This window comes from Anolis carolinensis, unplaced genomic scaffold (genome assembly GCF_035594765.1).
Source record: "Anolis carolinensis isolate JA03-04 unplaced genomic scaffold, rAnoCar3.1.pri scaffold_112, whole genome shotgun sequence".
NCBI lineage: Eukaryota > Metazoa > Chordata > Lepidosauria > Squamata > Dactyloidae > Anolis > Anolis carolinensis.
In genome coordinates, this window is record NW_026943921.1 from 9369 (window position 1) to 34103 (window position 24735).

General features: G+C 47.2%; 1 protein-coding gene and 1 long non-coding RNA gene across 5 annotated transcripts in view; one reads left to right on the top strand and one right to left on the bottom strand.

Annotated features, from left to right (window-relative positions):
- On the bottom strand, nt 1–16228 carry LOC103280828 (zinc finger protein 709). Of its 3 annotated transcripts, none has more exons than XR_010001765.1 (4): nt 15967–16228; nt 13027–13147; nt 7557–7681; nt 1–3800 (listed from the first exon to the last, which is right to left on the bottom strand). It is a non-coding gene; the product is annotated as a zinc finger protein 709 (long non-coding RNA). The 3 variants fall into 3 exon arrangements; XR_010001767.1 differs by lacking the exon at nt 15967–16228 and adding an exon at nt 15454–15683; XR_010001766.1 differs by lacking the exon at nt 7557–7681.
- Nucleotides 16193–24735, top strand: part of LOC134292303 (zinc finger protein 709-like) — a 12022-nt gene continuing 3479 nt past the window's right edge. Inside the window, exons 1-2 of one of the 2 annotated variants that reach the window (XM_062967094.1) lie at nt 16193–16452; nt 22743–22865. In XM_062967094.1, the coding sequence (XP_062823164.1) occupies nt 16326–16452; nt 22743–22865 (250 nt within the window). In that variant the 5' untranslated portion in view covers nt 16193–16325. Of the gene's footprint in view, nt 16453–16491; nt 19286–22742; nt 22866–24735 lie in introns of those variants that run through there. The other variant, XM_062967092.1, reaches the window with a different exon arrangement.

The window sequence follows — 24735 nt, forward strand, 5'->3', positions numbered from 1 at the left end:
AAAAAAACATTTTATTCAAACACAGAAAAAGAAAAACAAATCAAAGCCTGTTTACACAAATTACAATTTTGGCATTTTATTTTTTTACACAAATTATAACTTTGGTACCTTTTTTTTTAATGACTACTTAACAAATATAAAGGGAACAAGGACACACACCTTGCACAATAAGAACAAAATTAATGGACCCCAAACCATAGTCTAGAAACCTCTCACTCACTATATGATTATCTGTTTACTCGATTTCCTTTCAATACTGTTCTATACTCTATACTTCATCAATTTAGTTAATGTGTCCATCTGAACTGATTCATGAATGTACATCAGTCGTTGTCATCATTCTTTGCCTTCCATTCCCTGCTGTTAGGGAGATATGTTGTGTATCCTAATGGACCCTTTGCCAAAGGTGGGGATTAAACAGTCCCAAATACCAAAAATGATTCACTGTAAGCAACGATAAATGCACATGTAGAGTGATGGTCTCGTGTTCCAGGGCTCTCCTAGTATAAACTCTGAGGTTTATTAAACAAAGATAAGCCAAGACCATATTAACTTACAGGAAGACTGAAGTCTTTGGTCCGGCTAAAACAGTGGTTGCCAACCTGTGGTCCGTGGGCCACCAATGGTCCGGAAGAGCTTAAATAGGGTCCATGGCCTCACCATTACTACACCATTGCAATGAGAGCGAGTAGTCTCGCAAAACCCTCTTATAGTGCCGAGGTTTATTGAATATGGTTTTCTGTGGGCGAGCAGATGGCGACTACTGGGTGGCATGTGTTCTGTATCAGGAACTAGAGCTGATGTGGTCTGTCCAATGCCATTTTCTGAATCAGCACCCCAAATAACCAAACCGAATCTAAAGTTGACCAAAAACTGAGTTGTAACCCTTTTGGTATTAATTTTGGAGAGTGGTCCCTGGTCAAGTGATCCCTAGTTGGAAACCACTGGGCTAAAAATAATGCAATTGGAGCCACACAGTCGAAGGAACAATGAACACAAGTGCAGGTCAAGAGTCCAGTTAATGCAGACACGTCGAGTACTGTAGATCCAGGTCAGGAGCAAAAATAAACAAGACCCAAGGTTACAGACCAATGGTCATATGCCAAGAGTTCATTACGCAGAGTTCATCAAATATCAAGAGTACAAACCGAATTTAGAGTCCCAAAATCAAGCCAGCAAGTCAGGGATACAAACAAAGTCCAGTCCATAAACGAAACCAGAACGTCAGTCCAGAATTTAGAGTCAAATATTCAGTATACAACAAAGTCCAGAAAAGGGTTACAGGTACAGAGCTAGAGCCCAAAATAATAATAATAATAATAACAACACTTTATTCATATTCCGCTCTATCTCTCCAAAGGGGCTCAGGGCGGATCACAGTCCACACAATACACATGCACAGCAAACATTCAATGCCGTTGAATGAAGCAGAGCCAAGACATGAGACAGGAGTATGAAGATATGACGTTATCTGCAACCAAAGAGCTATTCTTTTTCAGAACCTTTTATCCCGAGATCTCAGCTGCTGCTCATTTCAGCAAACATTCACAGATCATCCTAGAAGCCTGCGATGGGTCTCCTTGGGGAGGAGGTTAGGTGAACCCCTTCCAAGCTTGCTGCAATGCTGAGAAAAGAGCCCCTCTGAGTGACACCTGCTCCCAGTAGTCGTCAGCCAAGGCCACACAAACTGCAGTTCTGGGGGAGAGAGAGCAAGGTGCTGGCCTTCCTCTTTCCTTGCAATGCTTTTTTAGAGAGAGCTCGGAAACTCAAAGGCCCGTCTCCTCTAGAGGAACATGAGTTCTGTGATGTCTACTGTATGCTGAACTTTCTCTAAAGCACTTTTCACATTGGGTACATTTGTATGGCTTCTCCCTTGTGTGGGTCCTTTGATGGAAATGCAGATGGTCACTCTGACTGAAGCCTTCTCCACACTCCATGCATTCATATGGCTTCTCCCCTGTGAGTCTTTTGATGGGAATGTAGACTGTCACTCCGACGGAAGCTTTCTCCACATTCCATGCATTTATAAGGCTTCTCCCCCATGTGGGTCATTTTATGGGAACATAGCCTGCTTCGCTGAAAGAAGCTTTCTCCACATTCCATGCATTTATAGGGCTTCTCCCCCGTGTGGGTCCTTTGATGGGACCGTAGTTTATCACTGTGACTGAAGCTCTTCCCACATTCCATGCATTTATATGGCTTCTCCCCTGTGTGGGTCCTTTGATGGGAACGTAATATGTCACTCCGACTGAAGCTCTTCCCACATTCCAAGCATTTATGTGGCTTCTCCCCTGTGTGGGTCCTTTGATGTAAACGTAGACTGCCACTCCGACTGAAGCTCTTCCCACATTCCAAGCATTTATGTGGCTTCTCCCCTGTGTGGGTCCTTTGATGTAAACGTAGACTGCCACTCTGACTGAAGCTCTTCCCACATTCCAAGCATTTATAGGGCTTCTCCCCCGTGTGGGTCCTTTGATGGGAACGTAGTTTATCACTGTGACTGAAGCTCTTCCCACATTCCATGCATTTATATGGCTTCTCCCCCGTGTGGGTCCTTCGATGGGAACGTAGTTTATCACTGTGACTGAAGCTCTTCCCACATTCCATGCATTTATATGGCTTCTCCCCTGTGTGGGTCCTTTGATGGGAACGTAGATTGCCACTCTGACTGAAGCTCTTCCCACATTCCATGCATTTATGTGGCTTCTCCCCTGTGTGCTTCCTTTGATGGGAACGTAGACTGCCACTGCGACTGAAGCTTTCTCCACATTCTAAGCATTTATGTGTCTTCTCCCCTGTGTGGGTCCTTTGATGGGAACGTAGGCTGTCCCTGCGACTGAAGCTCTTCTCACATTCCATGCATTTGTAAGGCTTCTCCCCTGTGTGCTTCCTTTGATGGGAACGTAGGCTGACACTCCAATGGAAGCTTTCTCCACATTCCATGCATTTATATGGCTTCTCCCCTGTGTGCTTCCTTTGATGGGAACGTAGGCTGCCACTCCAACAGAAGCTTTCTCCACATTCTATGCATTTATAAGGCTTCTCCCCTGTGTGAGTCCTTTGATGAGAACGTAGATTGGTACTGTGACTGAAGCTTTCTCCACATTCCATGCATTTAAAGGGCTTCTCCCCTGTGTGCTTCCTTTGATGGATAAGCAGACGGGTACTGTGACTGAAGTATTCTCCACATTCCATGCATTTATATGGTTTCACCCCTGTGTGGGCCCCTTGATGGATACGCAGACTGCTACTCTGACTGAAGCTCTTTCCACATTCCATGCATTTATAGGGCTTCTCCCCCGTGTGGGTCCTTTGATGGGAACGTAGTTTATCACTGTGACTGAAGCTCTTCCCACATTCCATGCATTTATATGGCTTCTCCCCTGTGTGGGTCCGTTCATGTCTAGTAAGAGAACCTTTCCTATCAAATTGTTTTCCACATTCCACACACTGATGTAACTTCTCCTGTGTTTGTGATCTAGGATAGGGAGGTAGAGGACTTGCCATTCTTTTATATTTATAATTCAAATATTACGCCAGGGGTTCACAGACATAACCTCCTGAATAGCACAATCTTTGTATTGCTGTAGCCTTCTGCTCGCTTTTCCAAGCCTCTCTTTTTTCAGCACAATCTTATTTCTTCCTGTTAACTGCATAGGTTTGTAACTTGAAATATATTTTTCTACTAATTATTTTTTCTTGTTGTCATTGCTGTGTATCTTGAAGTCACTTTAGACTTAGAGCACTCCTCGGGCAAAGCTCTCACGCCGTGTTCTTCGAAGAACTTTTTCAGAAGTTACCTGCAGACAAATGAGGGGAAAGTCTCTTCAGGAGTTGAACAGAGAAAGATCTCATGGAACATGAAGAACAAGTCTCGTGCTGTAACAAACCCAAGGGAAGAGGGAAGGTGCCCATTGCCTGGTGAGAAATGCTTTAACACTTGCCCAACAACAAACAATCCCTCCTCAGGTCCAAAGGGAACGGTGCGCAAAGGTTCTCTGCACAAAATAAAATTCAACCCTACAAATTAAAATCCAACAATGCAGCAAAGCTGAAGGCATAACAGGCTGTGAACTGTGAACATTTATTTTTGGTGTCTTTTGCACAATTAAATTATTCTCAATGTCTTGTAGAGATATGTGGTCACCCTTATATAAATTAATGTAATAATGTTTTAAAGCCTGTTGAATATTGATATCATTCATTAATATTTTATCCTCATGTTGTATCTTAACAGTAAGTCCCCTTCAGGGTAGAGAAAGGCGGTATAAAATGTCATAAATAAATAAATACATAAATAAAGAATTGACAATTACATTTTTTGGCCTTTCTTTCCTCAATGTATATGCTAACCATTTCCCTAGTTTGTTAGGTGATTCAAAGTAATTTTTTTGCATTCTTTATTTTAGTTTCCAATTCATTAACTAGTAACATGATAATTGCTTTTGTAGGAGTTTTATCTGAGTTAGAATGTTTGAATTCAAAGGATTTTTCTTTAACTCCTCTTCTTTTTTTAATATCATCTGAAATTACCTGCAAATGTTTCTGTGTATTCTTTCTCATTTCAGTATTGCATTTTATAAAGTATCCTCTAATATAAACTATACTGGCATCCCATACTGTTTGAATATCTGTAACTTGATTTAAATTAAGTTCCAAATATTCTTTCAGTTTTTCTTTCAAATTCTCAATTGCGTCCTCCTTTTGCAGTCGTGATTCATTCAGCTGCCATCTAAGTGTTTTACTTTCTTTTTAATTACTAAAGTCAATGGATTATGATCTGAGATAGTTTTGGGTAGGATTTCTGTCTTTTGAACATAGGTTGTGAGTTTGGCAGAGATCCATATCTTATCAATTCTAGAGAAAGCCTTTTGTCTTTCTGAAAAATGTGTACCGTAAATACTCGAGTAAAAGCCGAGGCACCTAATTTAACACAAAAAACTGGGAAAAACTATTGACTCGAGTATAAGACGGGGGTGGGAGATGCAGCAGGTATTGGTACATTTCAAAATAAAAATAGATAACAATAAAATTAGATTAATTGAGGCATCAGTAGGTTAAATGTTTTTGAATATTTACATACAACTGTAATTTAAGATTTAAGACTGTCCAATTATTATTCTAACCTTCTTCAATGTGAATGTGCTTACATATCCTTCCAATAATCACCATAGTTTAACTATTTTAACTATACATTTTGTATTTTAAATGTATTTTAACTATACATTTTGGGGGAAATGCAGTGTGTATATGAATAAAGAAAAGTGGGAAAGACGAGCGCCGAGGAGAGGAAGGCACGCACTGCGGCGAGAGAGGAGGAGAGGAAGGCGTGCGCTGCATGGGAAAGGAGGAGAGGCTTACACTTGAGTATATACAGTATATTCTTTGCATCTCCTCCCCGAGAGTTTGTCTTTCTTTGGTGAAATCACTCCATTCCAATCTCCCAAAAGGCACCCGTTTTCATAATGGAGGTCTGATAACTTTGTTGCTGTGAGTTTTCCAGGCTGTATGGCCATGTTCCAGGTTGTGAGGTCTGTTGGAAACTAGGCACGTGGGGTTAATATATCTGTGTAATGTCAAGGGTGGGAGAAAGAACTCTTGTCTGCCTGAGGCAAGTGTGAATGTTGCAGCTGGCCACCTTGATTGACACTGAATTTCATTTTCAAAGCCTGCCTGCTTTCTGCCTGGGGGAATCCTTTCTTAGCTGGCCCGGATTGTTTCATGCCTGTAATTCTCATTTTTGGAGTGTTGATTTTTATTTACTGTCCTGATTTTAGAGTCTTTTTTGATACGGGTAGCCAGATTGTGTTCAATTTCATGGTTTTCTCCTTTCTGTTGAAATTGTCTACAAGCTTGTGGATTTCAATGACTGCTCTGTGTAGTCTGACATGGTAGTTGTCAGAGTAATCCAACATTTCTGTGTTCTCAAATAATATACTATGTTGGTTCATCAAATACTCGGCTTCCCCTTGGCAACATCTTTGTAGATGGCTGATTCTCCCACACCAGAAGAGACTCGGGCTCTCAGCTGGCTCGTCATACCTCATAGAGCTTGTTGAGTTTAGGATCACAGTGCTCGAACCGGTTTGTAAACAGAGATGCAGACTATTTGCAGAGCCGCACCTTCGTTTACAAACCGACTCGAGCACTGAGATCAGCGGAGGAGGCCGTGCTCTCGGTCCCACTCCCAACTCAAGCATGGCTGGTGGGAACGAGAGAGGGGGCCTTCTCCGTGCTCCTCCCCTCCTCTGGAAATCCCTCCCAAAAGAATTAAAAACTGCCCCCTCCCTCCTTGCCTACAAACTAAAAACACATCTATGCACTCTGACCTACTGAGAGGAGGAAGACTAATACGACTCGATATGTATCATTGTCTAGATATATTAAATCCTGTCTAGATACTGGAATTGATCTCAGCCTGTTAGTTGTTGGGCACCATCTGACCACTTAATAAGGTCTGAGTTGTTTGAAGTGTTTATTCTGTGTACATTTACACTATGTGACTATGTCTGCTTGTCAAGTTTTATTTTTGAGGAGAGTCCTCCAAGCTCTGTCAGTCATCCAGATTTTACTGCAGGCATGTTTCAATATCCAAAAAGATGTCCCATTGGGGAGGAAGAGGAGGGGGAAAGGCTTCCTTTCTGCTGCTCTGGAGACTAAGGGACAACGGAGACAGGAGGTCAAACGGCAGGAAAAGGGATTCCCCCTAAACACAAGGAAGGACTTCCTGAGGGTAAGAAGAAGAGCTGTTCAGCAGGGGAACTCTCTGCCTCAGAGTCTGGAGGGAGCTCCTTCTTTGGAGGATTTAGTCAGAGGCTGGACGGCCATCTGTCGGGAGGGCTTGGGTTGTGTTTCCCTGCCCGGCAGAAGGGGGTGCGGCTGGGTGGCCCTTGGGGTCCCTTCCAACCCTCTGACTTCGGGGATTCCTCGTGTCTCAGTCCTAGGCCAAGGCTGCCGCCTCCCCCTCCCCCTCCTCTTCCTCAAGGACTTGTGAGATATTTGTCTTGGAATACAACTCCCAGGTTCCTCCAACCCTCATGCCAGGACGTTTTGTAGGGTTTCTGGGCATTGTAGTCCAAGAGAGCCATTCCCTTCGGGGATAGAGGGAGGGTCAGAAATAGTTATTACTATTACTATTATTATCATTATTCCCTCCGCTCTCTGGAGCAGGGATTCCCAAACTCTATTCCTCTGGGATTTCTTGGGACTTCAACACCCAGAAGTCTCAGCTGCCTTGACCCAAGATCAGGGATTCTGGGACATGGAGTCCCCAAGAGGTGGAAGGCCAGGGCTTGGGAAGGGAGGCTCCTGAGAAGGGACAAGGCTTCCACGGCTGAACAGCCGTTACCAGCAGGAAATGGTTCCTAATGTTTAGGTGGAAGCATCTTTCCCACAATGCGAATCAATGGCTTTGTATTTCAGTCTCCAGAGAAGTAGGAAATACTTGCCCTTTTCTCCTCAATGAGACATCCTTCCACATATTGGCTCTCCCGTCCCCTCGGCCTGTCTTTCCCTCAAAGCTAAACATACCCATTCCACTCCCAAGCCCACCTCACCTTCCTGCACCTGCTGGTCCTCCTCCTCCTCCTCCGCTCCGGCCTGGAGCTTCTTCTGCAGGGCCTCCGCCACTCCCTCCCTGGGGCCTCTCTCCTCTGCTCAGGGAAGCGTCCGGGTTATGGGTCTGGGGCCATTTCCAAAAAGGGAAAAAGCAGTCAAAAAGGGGGAAGCAGCAACAACAGCAGTTCCGCAGATCAGGAGCTCCTAGGGCCAGCAGTGGAGAGATGATGCTTCCGCAATTCAGGCAGCAGAGTCAAGCTTGAAAAGTTACACAGGACTTTATTCAAAAAGCTACCGTACATAACCAGATAGGAAAATTAGCAGATATCTTGTCTCTCTCCATGCTCACAGGAGAAGAATGTGGGGGATTCAGGGACTTGTCATGTGCTGAGAAAAAGCAGGGTGTCCTTGTGATGTGTCAGTCTAACAAGGAAGAGGAAAGGAAAGGAAGGGAGGCCAATGGGCGGAGGAGGGGCTTTCTCCTGCCAGTTCACCCCCCTGCCTTGGCAAGCCCTTGGTGAGGACTACAGAATGAGATAAAGAAAGAAGAGAAAAGGCCCTTCTTAGCCTGCCCTGCAAGGGGTTGTGGGTCCCACGTTGCTGCTCCTGTGTTGGGGGACCAGAGGTTGCTTCAGGCTCTTATTATTAGAGAGAGTCATGATTAATGTTAGAGAGAATGTTCCGTAGGTCAGTTTCACACAGGAACAAGACACGTGACACACATCGGATCCAAAGCACCAACCGGGCAGGAAGGGAGGGAGGGAGGGAGGGAGGGAGGGGAGAAGGGAAGCCTCCCTCCCAGGGCAGCTGGCCTCCCTCAAGGGCAGTTTGGAAGGAAAGAGCGCATTTGAAACCAAAGCGTGTGACCAGCCTCATCCAAATGCCCTGAGGCTCCTTGACACACCCACCTACCGACCTACCTGCTTGTATTTACTTCTTCCTCAGTAGTATTTTTGTTCTCACCCCTTTGGGTGCCACTGCCGTGGGGGGGGGGGAGGCATCTGCTCAGGGCCGGGCCTTCTTCCCTCAGGGGCGCCCTCCTCCCTCCCTCCCTTCCTCGGACCCCAAGGCCTCCCGGGAGGGGCTCTGAGGCGGGTCCCGAGCCCTGGGCACAGCGGAAGGCCTGGCGCCTCTCCCTCTCCAAGGCCTCCGGGGAGTGGATGTGTGTCTAGACGGGTGTGCACACGTGTCTCTCCCTCTCCTCACCATCCTGGAACAAGGCCTTCTTACGACCCCCCCTCCCCCCCCTCATTCCACTCACCCGCGAAGGGCTGGCGCCTCTCCCTCGGCTGGGCCCAACCGGAAGCGCCCTCCCACTTCCGCCCGCGGAGCCCCCCCCTTCCCTCTGCCTGCCTGTCTCCAAGGGAACGGGGCGGGGCGCCTGGCCATGACGTCACCCCGGAGCCCTACTTCCGCCCTGCGCTATCATGGCGGGCGGAGGCAGGCGCCCAAAGAGAGGCGGGGCTTGGCCTTAAAGGAGCAGGACCGCGGGAAGGAGAGGGAGGGAGACGCACAAGGCTGTTCCTCCGGAAGAGAGCCCTCCCCTCTCCCGGCCTGGGGGTCCCTGCTGCTGGGGAGGAAGGCCAGGCCTGGCAGGGAACAACAGGGAGCGAGGGCTGGCCCTGCTCGTGGGTGCCATCTGCTCACCCACAGAAAACGGTATTTAATAATCTAGAGCTGATGTGGTCTATCCAATGCAATTTTCTGAAACAGAACTCAAGAACATCTGGTGGACAAAGAAGGCTGAAGAAATCCAACACCTTGCAGATACCCATGACGCTCAGGGATTTTTCAAAGCCACAAAGATCATTTACGGACCAAGAAACCATGGCATACAGCCCCTACGCTCATCAGATGGAACCAAAATTCTGAAGGACAAAACATCAATTGCACTACGTTGGAAAGAGCACTACCAGAACCTGCTGAATCGCAGCTCCAATGTGGCCGAAGAGACCCTCTCACAAATCCCGCAACAACAAACCAGGGATGAGCTTGCAGCACTGCCTAGTTTGGAAGAAGTCAGCAATGCCATCAGCCAACAAAAAAACAACAAAGCCAGCGGACCTGATGGGATTCCTGCTGAAATCTTCAAAGAGGGTGGACCTGAGCTGATACAACAACTCCACCAGCTCATTAAAAAGGTGTGGATGACCGAAAAAATCCCAGCTGACTTCAAGGATGCCACCATCATCACCCTTTTCAAGAAAGGGGACAGAACAGACTGCGGGAACTATCGTGGTATCTCCCTTCTAACCTCGGCCGGGAAAATCCTTGCAAGAATCCTTGCAAACCGCCTTCTCCCTGTCTCAGAAGACACCCTCCCAGAATCCCAGAATGGCTTGCGTCCCTCCAGAGGAACAGTGGACATGATCTTCACTGCTCGACAGCTCCAAGAAAAATGCAGGGAACAAAACCAACCTCTGTACATGGCATTCATTGACCTTGCAAAGGCATTCGACACAGTGAATCGCAGCGCTCTCTGGACCATCCTCCAAAAAATCGGGTGCCCTGACAAATTTGTGAACATCCTGCGGCTCCTCCATGATGACATGATGGCAACAGTCTTGGACAGCAACGGCTCCCAAAGTGACCCATTTAAGGTGGAATCAGGTGTCAAGCAGGGATGTGTTATTGCCCCCACATTATTTTCCATCTTCATCGCTATAATACTTCACCTTGTTGATGGGAAGCTTCCCACCGGAGTGGAAATCATCTATCGGACAGATGGCAAGCTATTTACCCTCAGCAGACTGAGAGCCAAAACCAAGGTCACTACAAAATCTGTTATAGAACTCCAATATGCTGATGACAACGTAGTCTGTGCGCATTCAGAAGAAGACCTACAAGCCACTCTAAACACCTTCGCAGAAGCATACGAGAAGCTCGGCCTCTCACTGAACATCGAGAAAACCAAAGTGCTCTTCCAACAGGCTCCAGCTAATCCCTCTGCAAAGCCAGGAATACAGCTTAACGGTGTAACATTAGAAAACGTTGACCATTTCCGCTACCTTGGTAGCCACCTCTCCACAAAAGTCAACATCGACACTGAAATACAACACTGCCTGAGCTCTGCGAGTGCAGCATTTTTCCGTATGAAGCAGAGAGTGTTTGATGACCGGGACATCCGTAGAGAGACCAAGGTGCTTGTTTATAAAGCCATTGTCCTCCCAACCCTGCTCTATGCCTGCGAAACGTGGACTGTGTACAGACGTCACACCAAACTCCTGGAGCGTTTCCATCAGCGTTGCCTCAGGAAAATCCTGCAAATCTCTTGGGAAGACAGGCGGACAAATGTCAGCGTGCTTGAGGAAGCAAAGACCACCAGCATTGAAGCGATGCTCCTACGCCATCAACTCCGCTGGACTGAATGCCACGTTGTCCGAATGCCCGATCACCGTCTCCCAAAGCAGCTCCTCTACTCCGAACTCAAGAATGGGAAACGTAATGTTGGTGGGCAGGAAAAGAGATTTAAAGATGGGCTCAAAGCCAACCTTAAAAACTGTGGCATAGACACTGAGAACTGGGAAGCCCTGGCCCTTGAGCGCTCCAATTGGAGGTCAGCTGTGACCAGCAGTGCTGCGGAGTTCGAAGAGGCACGAACGGAGGGCTTAAGGGAGAAACGTGCCAAGAGGAAGGAGCGTCAAGCTAACCCCGACTGGGACCGCCTTCCACCTGGAAACCAATGTCCTCACTGCGGGAGAATATGCGGGTCAAGAATCGGTCTCTTCAGTCGCCTAAGAACACACGCCCAAGATACCAAGGTTGGAAGACTATCGTCCTCGAACGACGAGGGATCGCCTAAGTAAGTAAGTAAGTAAGTAAGTCTAAAAATGAGGAAGAAAGGAGCCCTGGAAGCTCCCTCCCTTGCGCAATTACATAATGAAAAAGGTAATGAAAATGTACTTTGCCAGGATGCAGCCCTGCTTGTAGCACCAATTCTAGAAGTTAGCTGGCCTTCCTCAGAGCATCTAATTTGGCAAACAGTCTTGATGTATGGTTGTCTAATCAGAAACAATAAATATTCAAATACATCAACTTGAACTTCCGGTTTAGGAATAGCGGCAGACGAAATGAAGAAAGGCTCTGTCTGTAGTCAGTAGCAAGATTAGTGCCTCCAATGGGCTCAAAATAAGGGCAGGAGTTCACCTGGCTGCACTGAACTAAGCCAAGGAGAAGTGCAGACCTTTGCAAACTTTGCAATGGCGGTGTTGATAGGGGAAGCCGTGATCTTATGTGAGTTCCCTGGAGGATTGTATCTCCCGAGATGGATCGCCATTATTTATTTATTTAATTTATTTACAGCATTTATACTCTGCCCTTCTCACCCCGAAGGGGACTCAGGGCGGATCACATTACACATATAGGCAAACATTCAATGCCTTTAACATAGAACAAAGACAAGACAAACACAGGCTCCGAGCGGGCCTCGAACTCATGACCTCCTGGTCAGAGTGATACATTGCAGCTGCTCTCCAGCCTGCGCCACAGCCCGGGCCCATTGAGGGGAAGAAAGAAGTCAGGAAGTGCACACACATAATCCCTGCAGCTGTTTTCAGCGATACTGCCGACCCCGACTGACTTTCCCAACTGGACTACCTTCCCTCAAGAGCCCCTTGGAATCAAAGACTATTCAAAGAAGGAAATGAAACAAAAAAAATCATATATGGTTGAAGGCTTTCATGGCCGGAATCACTGGGTGGCTGTGAGTCTTTCGGGCTGTATGGCCATGTTCCAGAAGCTTTCTCTTCTGACAATCAGGGACAGCTAACACCTCCGAACAAAGTATTTTCCCAGACTGGGAGAAACCAGGCATTGAGGCTAAAGGGCCATCAAATGCTAATCAAATTACAACATCCACACCTGCCTCCAACAGACAAGAGTTCTTTCTCCCACCCTGGACCTCCCAGATATATAAACCTCACTAGCCTAGTTTCCAACATACCTCACACCTCTCAGGATGCCTGCCATAAATGTGGGCAAAACGGCAGGAGAGAAAGCTTCTGGAACATGGCCAGACAGGCTGATAGACTCACAGCAACTAAAAAAAAAAAATAATGACTCTCTACCAGAAAGTATTTGATTATAATGATTTACACTGTTAAGCTATCGCATCAGAACAGGAATATCTAACTGATACAGAGAAACAGGCTTAGCACAGCAGGGTAAACCGCTGTGTGCTGGAGAAAAAACATGCTGATCGAAAGGTCGGGAGTTTGAGCCCAGGTCGGGGTGAGCACCCATTGTTAGCCCCAGCTCACCTGTCCACCTAGCAGGTTGAATGCCAAAATGTGAGTAGATAAATAGGTAGCGCTTTCAGTGGAGAGGTAATAAAAGCGCCCTTAAGGACATCGATCGGGAGGAAGCTCCTCGACATAGAAGATGGAGCAACAGAAACCCCCCCTCCCCATGACCAGCGTCGAGCACAGCCTCTAAGATGCCGGAAATAAGATGGGAAAAAACTGTCTTTACCTCTGTCTGTGTTGTCTGTCCTTGTTGATTGTATAATCAGGCACTGAGTGTTTGCCATGTGTGTGTGTTCTGTAAAGCTGCTTTGAGTCCCCTTCAGGGCGAGAAGGGCGAGGTATAAATGCTGAAAAGAAAAGACAAGCAATTAAACTAAGATCAAATACAAGAAGATGATTCAGAAAGACAGGATTATTAGGTTTGAAAATAATGGACAATAATATAAAAGATAGATCAACTTTTGAGGGTTTCTTTTTAGTAGGATTCTGGATGAATGGATTTTAATCTTGGACATACTTAAAATTTTATATAATGTGATTTTATTTTGTAATGGTATCTGTTTTATATGAACTGTTGTTTTGTATATCGTTTTATATGAACTGTTGTTTTTACATTGTTTTTAGGCATTGAATTTTTGCCTATTTACTGTAAGCCGCTTTGAGTCCCCTCGGAGAGAAAGGCGGGGTAAAAGTGATGTAAATAAATAAATAAATAAATAAATAGTTTAAGCAATGGATGTCAGGATAACAGAGATTAAAAACTGGGAGCAATGCAGCAAACAGTAGAGTATTTGAGAAAGTACTAAGCAGTGATCCAAGGCTGATTTATCCTTACAGAATCCAGTTTGCTCAGGGCTGATTATTTTGTTCCAGTCCAGCCAGGTTTGCAACTTTATTAATAGGAATTTTGCACAAAGCTTTCAAATTACCAATAGAAGGCTAACTGGCCGGTAATTGGAAGAATCGGGAGGGTCACCCTTTTTGTAGATTGGAACTATAATGGCAAATTGCCAACTGTTTCGTAGGATGCCCGTGTTGTTAATGATGGTGAAGACTGCCGCAAAAGGGGGGGGGGGGGGGAATCCGATTTCAAAATCTCTGGGATAATTAAATCTGATCCATCCGCTTTTCTATTTTTAGACCAACGACCAGGTCTGCAACTTCCCTACTGAAACAGGGGGCCAGTCGGTCAATTCAGGAGAATTTATCACTGAGCTCTGGGTTTCTAACTCATCGGCCCGAAAGAGGTTGGGAAAATGACTAGATCAATTTAATGGAGAGATGGATGGGATAAATGTTGGACTTGAATTGCTCAGTCCATTGACCAAGAACCAAAACTGCTTACAGCTGTGTTGTTGTTGTTGTTATACCCCGCTGTATCTTCCCAAAGGGAACTCAAAGTGTCTTGAAATAAAAGCATTAGTATATAATTTAAAATATACAAATATATAAAACATAATTAAACAGAAACAGCACTAAAAAATTCAGTTAATATCCATCAAAAACATTCAAAATTAAAAACCACAGCAGCCCCTGACTTGATCTTCACAACCTTCACCTTCAAAAGCCTGCCTGGATGAAGAAGTTTCATCCTGCCGTCAGAAGGACAACAGAGAGGGGGCCATTCTGACTTCCCAGGAGAAGGAGTTCCAGAGTTGAGGGGCATTTTCCACCAAGAAGGAAGGCGCTCTCTCTTGTTCCCACCAATTAAGCTTGAGATGGAGGAGGGACCGAGAGAAGGAAGGAAGGGCCTCTCCTGAAGGGATCTCAGGGCCTGGGCAGGTTCATGCAAGGGGATGCGGTCAGCAAACAGCCTGGTAGCCAATGGAGCTGCTGCAAGGGGGGGGGGGAGTACGCTCCCTGCATCCAGCCCTGGTTAGCAACCTGGATTCACCTTTTTGAACCAACTGAAGTTTCAGAGCATTCTTTTTGCTGTTGTATTTTATGCTGAATTTTGCGCTTGGTCCCCATGTGAGCCGCCCCGGTCCCTCCAGGGAGATGGGGCGGGATATAAGAATAAAGATTATTATTATTCAGAGGCTGCCCCATGTAGAGCGCATTACAGTCATCCAAGCGGGATGTAACTAAGGCATGGACCACCGTGGCCAGATCTGGCTTCCCAAGGAACCGGCGCAGTTGGCGCGTAAGCTTGAATTGTGCAAAGAATGCTCTCCTGGCCACCGCTGACACCGGGGCCTCCAGGTTCAAGTCAAGAGGCAGGACAGGAACATCTAGCTCTTCCAAGGGGATCCCTGTGTCCTAAGGCTGGACGATGGAGCCGAAGAGGCCGGAGGGGAGACGCAGCACAGAAGAGGGAAAAGAACGGCAGAGGGAGATCCGGCTCTTCAAAGGGATCCCAGTCTCTCCGGGCAGATCAGGGATCCGAGAAGGCAGCGGAGGGAACGCAGCACAGAAGTTAAGGCCTTTTGGGAATTTGTTGTAAATGCTGAACCAGCTCATGGAGAGTGACCTTTGTCCATTGCTTACTGAAGGATATGTCTTAATTGTGTTCATTACTTCTGACTCCTACTAGATGAAGGCGGGTTATAAAAATAAAGTATTATTATTATTATTATTATTATTATTATTTATTACTGGAGTCACGACAGAAATGTGTCCCAATTATGTTATTCTGTATATCTAAATTCCTCACCTGTTACTTGGAGTGGTTTTAGAAGTATATCCCGATGTATGTGACTGTGTATTATTTGAATGGTATTTGTTCTATTTCTCAGGCACTGAACGTTTGGCGATCTTTTGTTGCTCACCACTGCCAATCAATCAATCAATCAATGAGTATAAATAAATATAAACAAGTCCAAGGGGAAGGGAGGGGGGCTGCGGGGTGCCTGCCTGCCTGCCTGCCTGGGGCCCTTCCTCTCTGCCACAGAATTGGGATTAACAGCGCAGGGCACCCTGGGGTCTGCTCTGGACTGGGCGCCCTGAGTCTCCCCGCCACAGGAGCCATCCTCAGGGAAGGCGTGAGAGGAGGAAGGCGCATGCGCAGGGGCGCAGGCACGGGCCGGAGGGCAGAGCAGGCCGCAGCCTCCCCGGGACAGACAGACAGACAGACAGACCGAGGCGGGGGGAGGGGGGGACATAGCCCTCCGCGCCCACACTCACACAGGAGCAAACTCGGGGACCCCCCCCCCCAACGCACACTCACCCCTTCCTCCTCCTCCTCCGCCTCCTTCCTCTCTCCCGCTCTCTCTCCGAAAGGCCTCCTCTGTCCCTCCTCCTCCGGAAGTGACCTCTCGTCCTGAGCCCCTCTAGGAAGAGGCCTCCCTTCCTCGGTGGACTTCCGCCCGGACCTAACATGGCAGCCGCGGGCAGGATGCCCATAGAGGGGCGGGGCTTCGCGGCCGTTGAACGGAGCCCGACACAGACAGAGAGAGACGCTCCTCCTTTCTTTTCTTCCCAACGCCCAGAATCCACCAATGGGAATTCGCCTTTCTCCTTGACGTCATCAGTCTCCGGGCAGAATCTCCCCCTTCTGCCATTAACGGCCATTCCCGGGACCCGCCCATGGGGATCGGCCTCCGCTCCAGGAAGCGCCAGGCTGAAGCGGGGACGGGAGGAAGGAGCGGGACGCGCCTCTGGTTTGGCGGGTCCTGTCGGGGGAAGCAGCCTCCTCCGGCCTCCGCTAGACGAGGTTTCCCTGCTTCTTAATGTGTCGCTTTAGAACCCGAAGTCTAGTTCTGATAGGATTGGGAGTTTCCTCCTCTCTCTACACCCAAAGCCGTGGGCGGGGTCACGTGAGTGGCTGAGGGACCGTTGGGAAGGCCGAGGCCTCATCCGGGTGAGAGAAGGAAGGAAGGAAGGAAGGAAGGAAGGAAGGAAGGGCGCTGAGGTAAAAAGATCATAGACTGGATAGACAGATAATAATACATAATAATATTGTAATGGGCAAAGGGTCAAGGTTTCCCCCTAATACTAATATTGTGCTATGCTAATCAGATAATATATACAGATAATAATCTATATATATAAAAGAGTGATGGCATCACAGCAATTCACAAAACAACAAAAGTACACGCCCCCCAACCTCAAAATTTGACAACACAACCCATCATCCACGCCTCAAGGTTGATACAACAAAAAGAAAAGAAAAATAAAGTCCTAATTAGAGGGAGAGCAATAATTTTTTTTATCCAATTGCTGCCAGTTTAGAGGGCTAATCTCTGCCCACTTGGTTGCCTAGCAACCAAGGGACAGCCAGATTTCAGTTAGGGGACAGGCAGATTTAGGCCTCACTTAGACTTCTTCCACAGATTATCTAATTTTCACTGGATTATATGGCAGTGTAGACTCAGGGCCCTTCCACACAGCTATATAACCCATTTATAATCTTATATTATCTGCTTTGCACTGGATTATCTTGACTCCACACTACCATATAATCCACTTCAGTGTGCATTTTATACAGCTGTGAAGAAGGAGCCTCATATAATCCAGTTCTAAGCAGATAATTTAAGATTAGAAATATACAGTAGAGTCTCACTTATCCAACGTAAACAGGCCGGCAGGATAAGTGAATATGTTGGATAATAAGAAGGGATTCAGGAAAAGCCAATTAAACATCAAATTAGGTAATCGTTATACAAATTAAGCAACAAAACATCATATTATACAACAACCAATCAGAAATATTGTATATTCACAACCTTTAGGAAATAATATCCCCTGATGGCGCAGCGTGTTAAAGCGCTGAGCTGCTGAACTTCTGGACCGAAAGGCCACAGGTTTGAATTGGGGGAGCGGAGAGAGCCCCCACTGTTAGCCCCAGCTTCTGCCAACCCAGAAGTTTGAAAACATGCAAATGTGAGTGCATCAATAGGTACTGCTCCGGCGGGAAGGTAACGCCGCTCCATGTAGTCATCCCACATGACCTTGGAGGAGTCTGCGGACAACGCCGGCTCTTCGGCTTAGAAATGGAGATGAGCACCAACCTCCAGAGTCAGACACGACTGGACTTAATGTCTGGGGAAAACCTTTACCCTTGACCTTAACTACCACCAATTCCTCAATACTTTATTTCCCATACCACCAGACTTCGCCACAGCAACGCGTGGCCGGGCACAGCTAGTACATAATAATATTGTAATGGGTAAAGGGTCAAGGTTTCCCCCTAATACTAATATTGTGCTATGCTAATAATATAATAGACTGTATATACATATAATAATACATAATAATATTGTAATGGGTAAAGGGTCAAGGTTTCCCCCTAATACTAATATTGTGCTATGCTAATAATATAATAGACTGTATATACATATAATAATACATAATAATATTGTAATGGGTAAAGGGTCAAGGTTTCCCCCTAATACTAATATTGTGCTATGCTAATTAGATAATAGACTGTATATACAGATAATAATACATAATAATATTGTAATGGGTAAAGGGTCAAGGTTTCCCCCTAATACTAATATTGTGCTATGCTAATCAGATAAAATACTGTATATACAGATAATAATATATAATCATATTGTAATGGGTAAAGGTCAAGGTTTCCCCCTAATACTAATATTGTGCTATGCTAATCATATAGAATACTGTATATACATATAATAATATATAATCATATTGTAATGGGTAAAGGGTCAAGGTTTCTCCTAATACAGTAGAGTCTCACTTATCCAAGCCTCTGGATTATCCAAGCCATTTTTGTAGTCAACGTTTTCAATATATCGTGATATTTTGGTGCTAAATTCATAAATACAGTAATTACAAAATAACATTACTGCGTATTGAACTACTTTTTCTGTCAATTTTGTTGTAAAACATGATGTTTTGGTGCTTAATTTGTAAAATCATAACCTAATTTGATGTTTAATAGGGTCTTCCTTAATCCCTCCTTATTATCCAAGATATTTGCTTATCCAAGCTTCTGCCAGCCCATTTAGCTTGGATAAGTGAGACTCTACTGTTTCCAAAAGACCTCACCACTTCTGAGGATGCTTTCCATAGATGTGGGCGAAACGTCAGGAGAGAATGCTTCTGGAACATGGGCAGGCAGCCGGAAAACTCATCGCAACCGAATGATGCCATTTGTTTCTATGAGGGTTTCTTAAGCATTGCCCATCAGAGAGTAGTAGCATCCCTCTCTGAGGTTCCCCCCAACCCTGGCCAAGTCCCTGCCCCCCTCGGGCTTCTCTGGCACCCACAAGCAGGGCCAGCCCTCCCTCCCTCCCTTCCTCCCTCACCTGCAGCAGGGACCCCCAGGCTCTTCTGGAGAAACTGCCCCCTTTCCGCAGTCCTGCTCCTTTAAGGCCAAGCCCCGCCTCTCTTTGGGCGCCTGCCTCCGCCTCCATGACAGCGCCGGGCGGAAGTAGGCTTCCAAGGTGACGTCATGGCAGGTGGCCCCGCCTCGTTCCCTTGGAGACAGACAGCGGACGGAAGTGAGGGGGCGCTTCCGGTTGGGCCCAGCCGAGGGAGAGGCGCCAACTCTTCGCGTGTTCCTCGGGAGCCTCGCGCGGGTGAGTGGAATGAGGGGGGGGAGGGGAGGGGAGCCAGCCCAAGGCCTTGTTCCAGGATGGTGAGGAGAGAGAGAGAGAGAGACGCACAGCCATCCAGACAGACCTCCCTCCCGGGGCCTCCTGCGTGGCCTGGTCTCCTCCCGAGGGAGGGAAGGAAGGAAGGCGGGCGGGCGCCCCTGAGGGAAGAAGGCCCGGGGCCTGAAGGGACTGCACCTCCCCCCGCCCCCTCCCTCCCTCCCTCGGCCCTCCAGCCTGAGTCTCCACAACGAGGCACCCAGAGCTCACTTGGCCAAATCTGCAGCCTGACCTTGACACCCAGGAGTTCCAGTTCACCCGTGTTCAGAGAACCTTGAACCCCACCAGTGACGGATCTGGACCAAACCTGGCTCACAGACCCAACCTGGCCAACTGGGAACACTGGTGGATTTAGGGGGTGACCGACCTTTATCTCCGGGAGTTATAGTTCCCCTGTATCCCGTGAGCCCTCTGAACCCCACCAGTGACGGATCTGGACCAAACCTGGCTCACAGACCCAACCTGGCCAAGTGTGCATACAAGCGGAGTTTGGAGGCGATTGCCCTGGAAATCTGGGAGTTGCAGTTCACCCTGAGCAAACTGGACCAAACTTAGGATACTACCTAACTTCCCAAAACAAACAATGCCTTCTTCTAATAACCCGGCCACCACCCCAAGCTAGTAAATATATAAATACTAACATATAAATAGGTAGGTAGATAAATAGATGCATCTGTTTGTGTGTAAGTGAACATGAGGGCATTTGGATGTGCCTGGTCACACGCTTTGTTTGCAAATGCGTTGTTTCCCTCAAAACTGTACTTTAGGGAGGCCAGCTGCCCTGGGAGTAAGACTTCTCTTCTCCTCTTCCTCCCTTCCTTCCGCCCGTCCGTCCTTTGTGACCTGCTTCCCAATCGGTGACTCGGGCCCGATGCGCATCGTGTGTCTTATTCCTGTGTGAAACTCACCTATGGAACATTCTCTCTAACATTAACAATTACTCTTTCTAATAATAAGAGCCAGAAGCGACCCCCGGTCCCCCAACACAAAGAGCCACAACATGGGACCCGTGACCCCTTGCAGGGCAGGCTAAGAAAGGCCTTTCCGCTTGGATTGAACCCAGTGCCTTTTATCTTCCTTATTCTGCATCAGGGGAGGGAGGGAAGGAAGGAAGGAAGGAAGGAAGGAAGGAAGGAAGGAAGGAAGGAAGGAAAGGGGCTCTTCTGGGGGAACAGCCTTGTGTTTGTCTCTCTCACAGATACGTACATACAGTAGAGTCTCACTTCTCCAAGCTAAACGGGCTGGCAGAAGCTTGAATAAGTGAATATCTTGGATAATAAGGACGGATTAAGGAAAAGCCTATTAAACATCAAATTAGGTTATGATTTTACAAATTAAGCAGCAAAACATCATGTTATACAACAAATTTGACAGAAAAAGTAGTTCAATATGCAGTAATGTTATGTTGTAATTACTGTATTTACGAATTTAGCACCAAAATATCACGATATATTGAAAACATTGACTACAAAAATGGCTTGGATTATCCAGAGGCTTGGATAAGCGAGGCTTGGATAAGTGAGACTCTACTATATATGCATACAATATAATGCGGTGCGAGAAATAAATATGGCATATGTGCAATTGACCATTGCAGTGGCCCAGTCTACAGCTTTGGATCATGTGATTTTAATATGACGTGTTTTAATTCTATGTCCTCATATCTAAATGTTGTTTATATCTTATGTTTAATGGTCTTATTGATTTTAATGGATACTTACGTTTCTTTTTTTAGATTTTATGATTTTCTTTTATTGATTTATTATTTAGTTAAAGCATTTATATTGCACCCTTCTCATCACAAAGGGGACTCAGGGCAGAGCACAAGATATATACGGCAAACATTCAATACTGGGACATAAAATAACTAAAAATACACAAACACTAAAACCACATTATTTTGACTTTAAATCAATTGTTTAAAACCATTTCAGATCAGCCTTGTTGTCGTCTTACTTTATATGTATGTTAGGCATTGAATTTTTCCCATTATGTTGTAAACCGATTTGAGTCCCGTTCCCCCCCTCCCCCAAATCCCCTGGGTGAGAAAAGCGGTATATAAAAACAGTAAGTAAATAAATAAATAAATACAAACATATAGATACGGTAGGTAGATAGATAGATGTGTGTGTGAGTCAAGGAAAATCAAGGCACTTGGATGGTCACCCGCTATGTTTTGATATGTGCTAGTTTCCTTCAGAAGTGTGCTTTGGGGATGCCAGTTGCACTGGGAGTGTGTTGTTTGTGTCATTGGCACCTTGTGTTGTTTGTGTCATTGGCACCTCCCTTCCTCCCTCCCTCCCTTCTCCCCTTTCTTCCTTTTCTCCCTCAAGGCTAATATCCCCTTTACTCACCAATTGGCCAGGAAGAACCCTAAATTGGTCTCGCAGCTCTCTACTGTCTGATCAGGGCAATGGAGCATAGAATCCTAGAGTCGGAAGAGACCTCGTGGTCCACCCAGTCCAACCCCATTTTACCGAGAAGCAGGAAAATTGCATTCAAAGTACCCTGACAGATGGCCATCCAGCCTCTGCTTAAAAGCCCCAAAGGAGGAGCCTCTACTATTTGGCAGGTGGCCATATTTCTCTTTGCAGCAGTAAAAGGCCGCAAGTGCTTCATGAATAATCTGTAAGTGCTGAGAGTGTAACAAAGAGCAGCTGGTTATAGGGAGCACACCATGCCCCTATTAAAGCAGCCCCACAGGCTGCCAATGAATTTCCGGACCTGATTCAAAGTGCAGGTTATCACCTATGAAGCCCTTTACGCTTCGGGTCCAACCTGTCTTCGAGACCGTATCTCTTTATGAACCGGCATGGGCTTTAAGATCGACCGGAGAAGGAGGCCCTGCTCTTGGTCCCACCTCCATCTTAAGTGGGGACGAGAGAGAGGGCCTTCCTTCTCAGTGGTGGCCCCTTGGCTCTGGAGTGCCCTTTCAAGTGAGATCATGCTAGCCCCCCCCCCCAAACCTTCCGCACACATTTAAAGACCTGGCTATTCTGACAAGCCTTTGTTCATGTTTAGACTCTCTTATAATACATATGAGGACCTTTAGACTCTTTTGTTAGCACTTTACTATTCTGAGGTCAAATACTGCTGTTTTATCTACAGCAATAGCTGTATTTTATTGTTTTTACCGGGGGTACTGTGAATTTATGATGTTGTGTTGACTCTTTATTATCTATGTTTTATTTTGCACTTGTTGTATTTTGTGTCACACCTTGAGTGTTTTGTGAGCCGCCCCGAGTCCCCCTCAGAGATGGTGGCGGGATATAAATAAAGTTGTTGTTGTTGTTGTTACTATTATTACTACTGATCTGCTGAACTATGGTTGTTGCTGCTCTGCCCTTTTTGACTGCTTTGTCCTTTATGGAAATGGCTCCAGACTCAGAACCCGGACCCTTCCCCCGGCAGAGAAGGCTGTCCTGCGGAAGGAGGGAGGCTGCAGGGTGGGAGTGGCAGAAGAGGCTCCAGGCTGAAGTGGAAAAGAACCTGCAGGTGCAGAAAGGTGAGGCGGATTTGGGAGTTGAAAAAGCCACCCTCGGCTTATACTTGGGTGCTTTCCTGCCAGGACCCTCACCTCTCCGCATAGCAACCCAGCTCTCCTTCCTCTTCTGCTCTCTTGTGCAGTGCTCACCTTCCTCTCTTCCTTTCTCGACGCAGTGCACACCTTCCTCTCCTCTCTCAACACAGGGCGCACCTTCCTCTCCTCTCTTGATGCAGTGCGCACCTTCCTTTTCTCCTCTCAACGCAGTGCGCACCTTCCTCCTCTCTCGATGCAGTGCGCACCTTCCTCCTCTCTCGATGCAGTGCGCACCTTCCTTTTCTCCTCTCAACGCAGCGCGCACCTTCCTCCTCTCTTGATGCAGTGTGCACCTTCCTCTCCTCTCTGAATGCAGTGCGCACCTTCCTCTTCTCTTGACACACTGCGCACCTTCCTCTCCTCTCTTGACGCAGTGCTCACCTTCCTCTCCTCTCTTAACGCAGTGCGCACCTTCCTCTCTCGGTGCAGTGTGTACCTTCCTCTCCTCTCAATGCAGTGTGCACCTTCCTCTCCTCTCTTGACGCAGTGTGCACTTTCCTCTCCTCTCTCGGTGCAGTGTGTACCTTCCTCTCCTCCTTTCTCAATGCAGTGCGCACCTTCCTCTCCTCTCTTGACGCAGTGCGCACCTTCCTCTCCTCTCTCGGTGAAGTGTGTACCTTCCTCCTCTATTGGTGCAGTGTGTACCTTCCTCTCCTCTCAATGCAGTGTGCACCTTCCTCTCCTCTCTCGGTGCAGTGTGTACCTTCCTCTCCTCCTTTCTCGATGCAGTGCGCACCTTCCTCTCCTCTCTTGACGCAGTGCGCACCTTCCTCTCCTCTCTCGGTGCAGTGTGTACCTTCCTCTCCTTTCTCGATGCAGTGCGCACCTTCCTCTCCTCTCTTGACGCAGTGTGCACCTTCCTCTCCTCTCTCGATGCAGTGCACACCTTCCTCCTCTCTTGACACAGTGTGCACTTTCCTCTCCTCTCGGCGCAGTGCACACCTTCCTCTCCTCTCTTGAAGCAGTGTGCACCTTCCTCTCCTCTCGGTGCAGTGTGTACCTTTCTCTCCTCCTTTCTCGACGCAATGCGCACCTTCCTCTCCTCTCTCGATGCAGTGCGCACGTTCCTCTCCTCTCTCGACGTAGTGCGCACCTTCCTCTCCTCTCTCGGTGAAGTGTGTACCTTCCTCCTCTATTGGTGCAGTGTGTACCTTCCTCTCCTCTCAATGCAGTGTGCACCTTCCTCTCCTCTCTCAGTGCAGTGTGTACCTTCCTCTCCTCCTTTCTCGATGCAGTGCGCACCTTCCTCTCCTCTCTTGACGCAGTGCGCACCTTCCTCTCCTCTCTCGGTGCAGTGTGTACCTTCCTCTCCTTTCTCGATGCAGTGCGCACCTTCCTCTCCTCTCTTGACGCAGTGTGCACCTTCCTCTCCTCTCTCGATGCAGTGCACACCTTCCTCCTCTCTTGACACAGTGTGCACTTTCCTCTCCTCTCGGCGCAGTGCACACCTTCCTCTCCTCTCTTGAAGCAGTGTGCACCTTCCTCTCCTCTCGGTGCAGTGTGTACCTTTCTCTCCTCCTTTCTCGACGCAGTGCGCACCTTCCTCTCCTCTCTCGATGCAGTGCGCACCTTCCTTCCTCTCTCGACGTAGTGCGCACCTTCCTCTCCTCTCTCGGTGAAGTGTGTACCTTCCTCCTCTATTGGTGCAGTGTGTACCTTCCTCTCCTCTCGGTGCAGTGTGTACCTTTCTCTCCTTTCTCGACACAGTGCACACCTTCCTCTCCTCTCTCGATGCAGTGCGCATGTTCCTCTCCTCTCTCGACGTAGTGCGCACCTTCCTCTCCTCTCTGGGTGA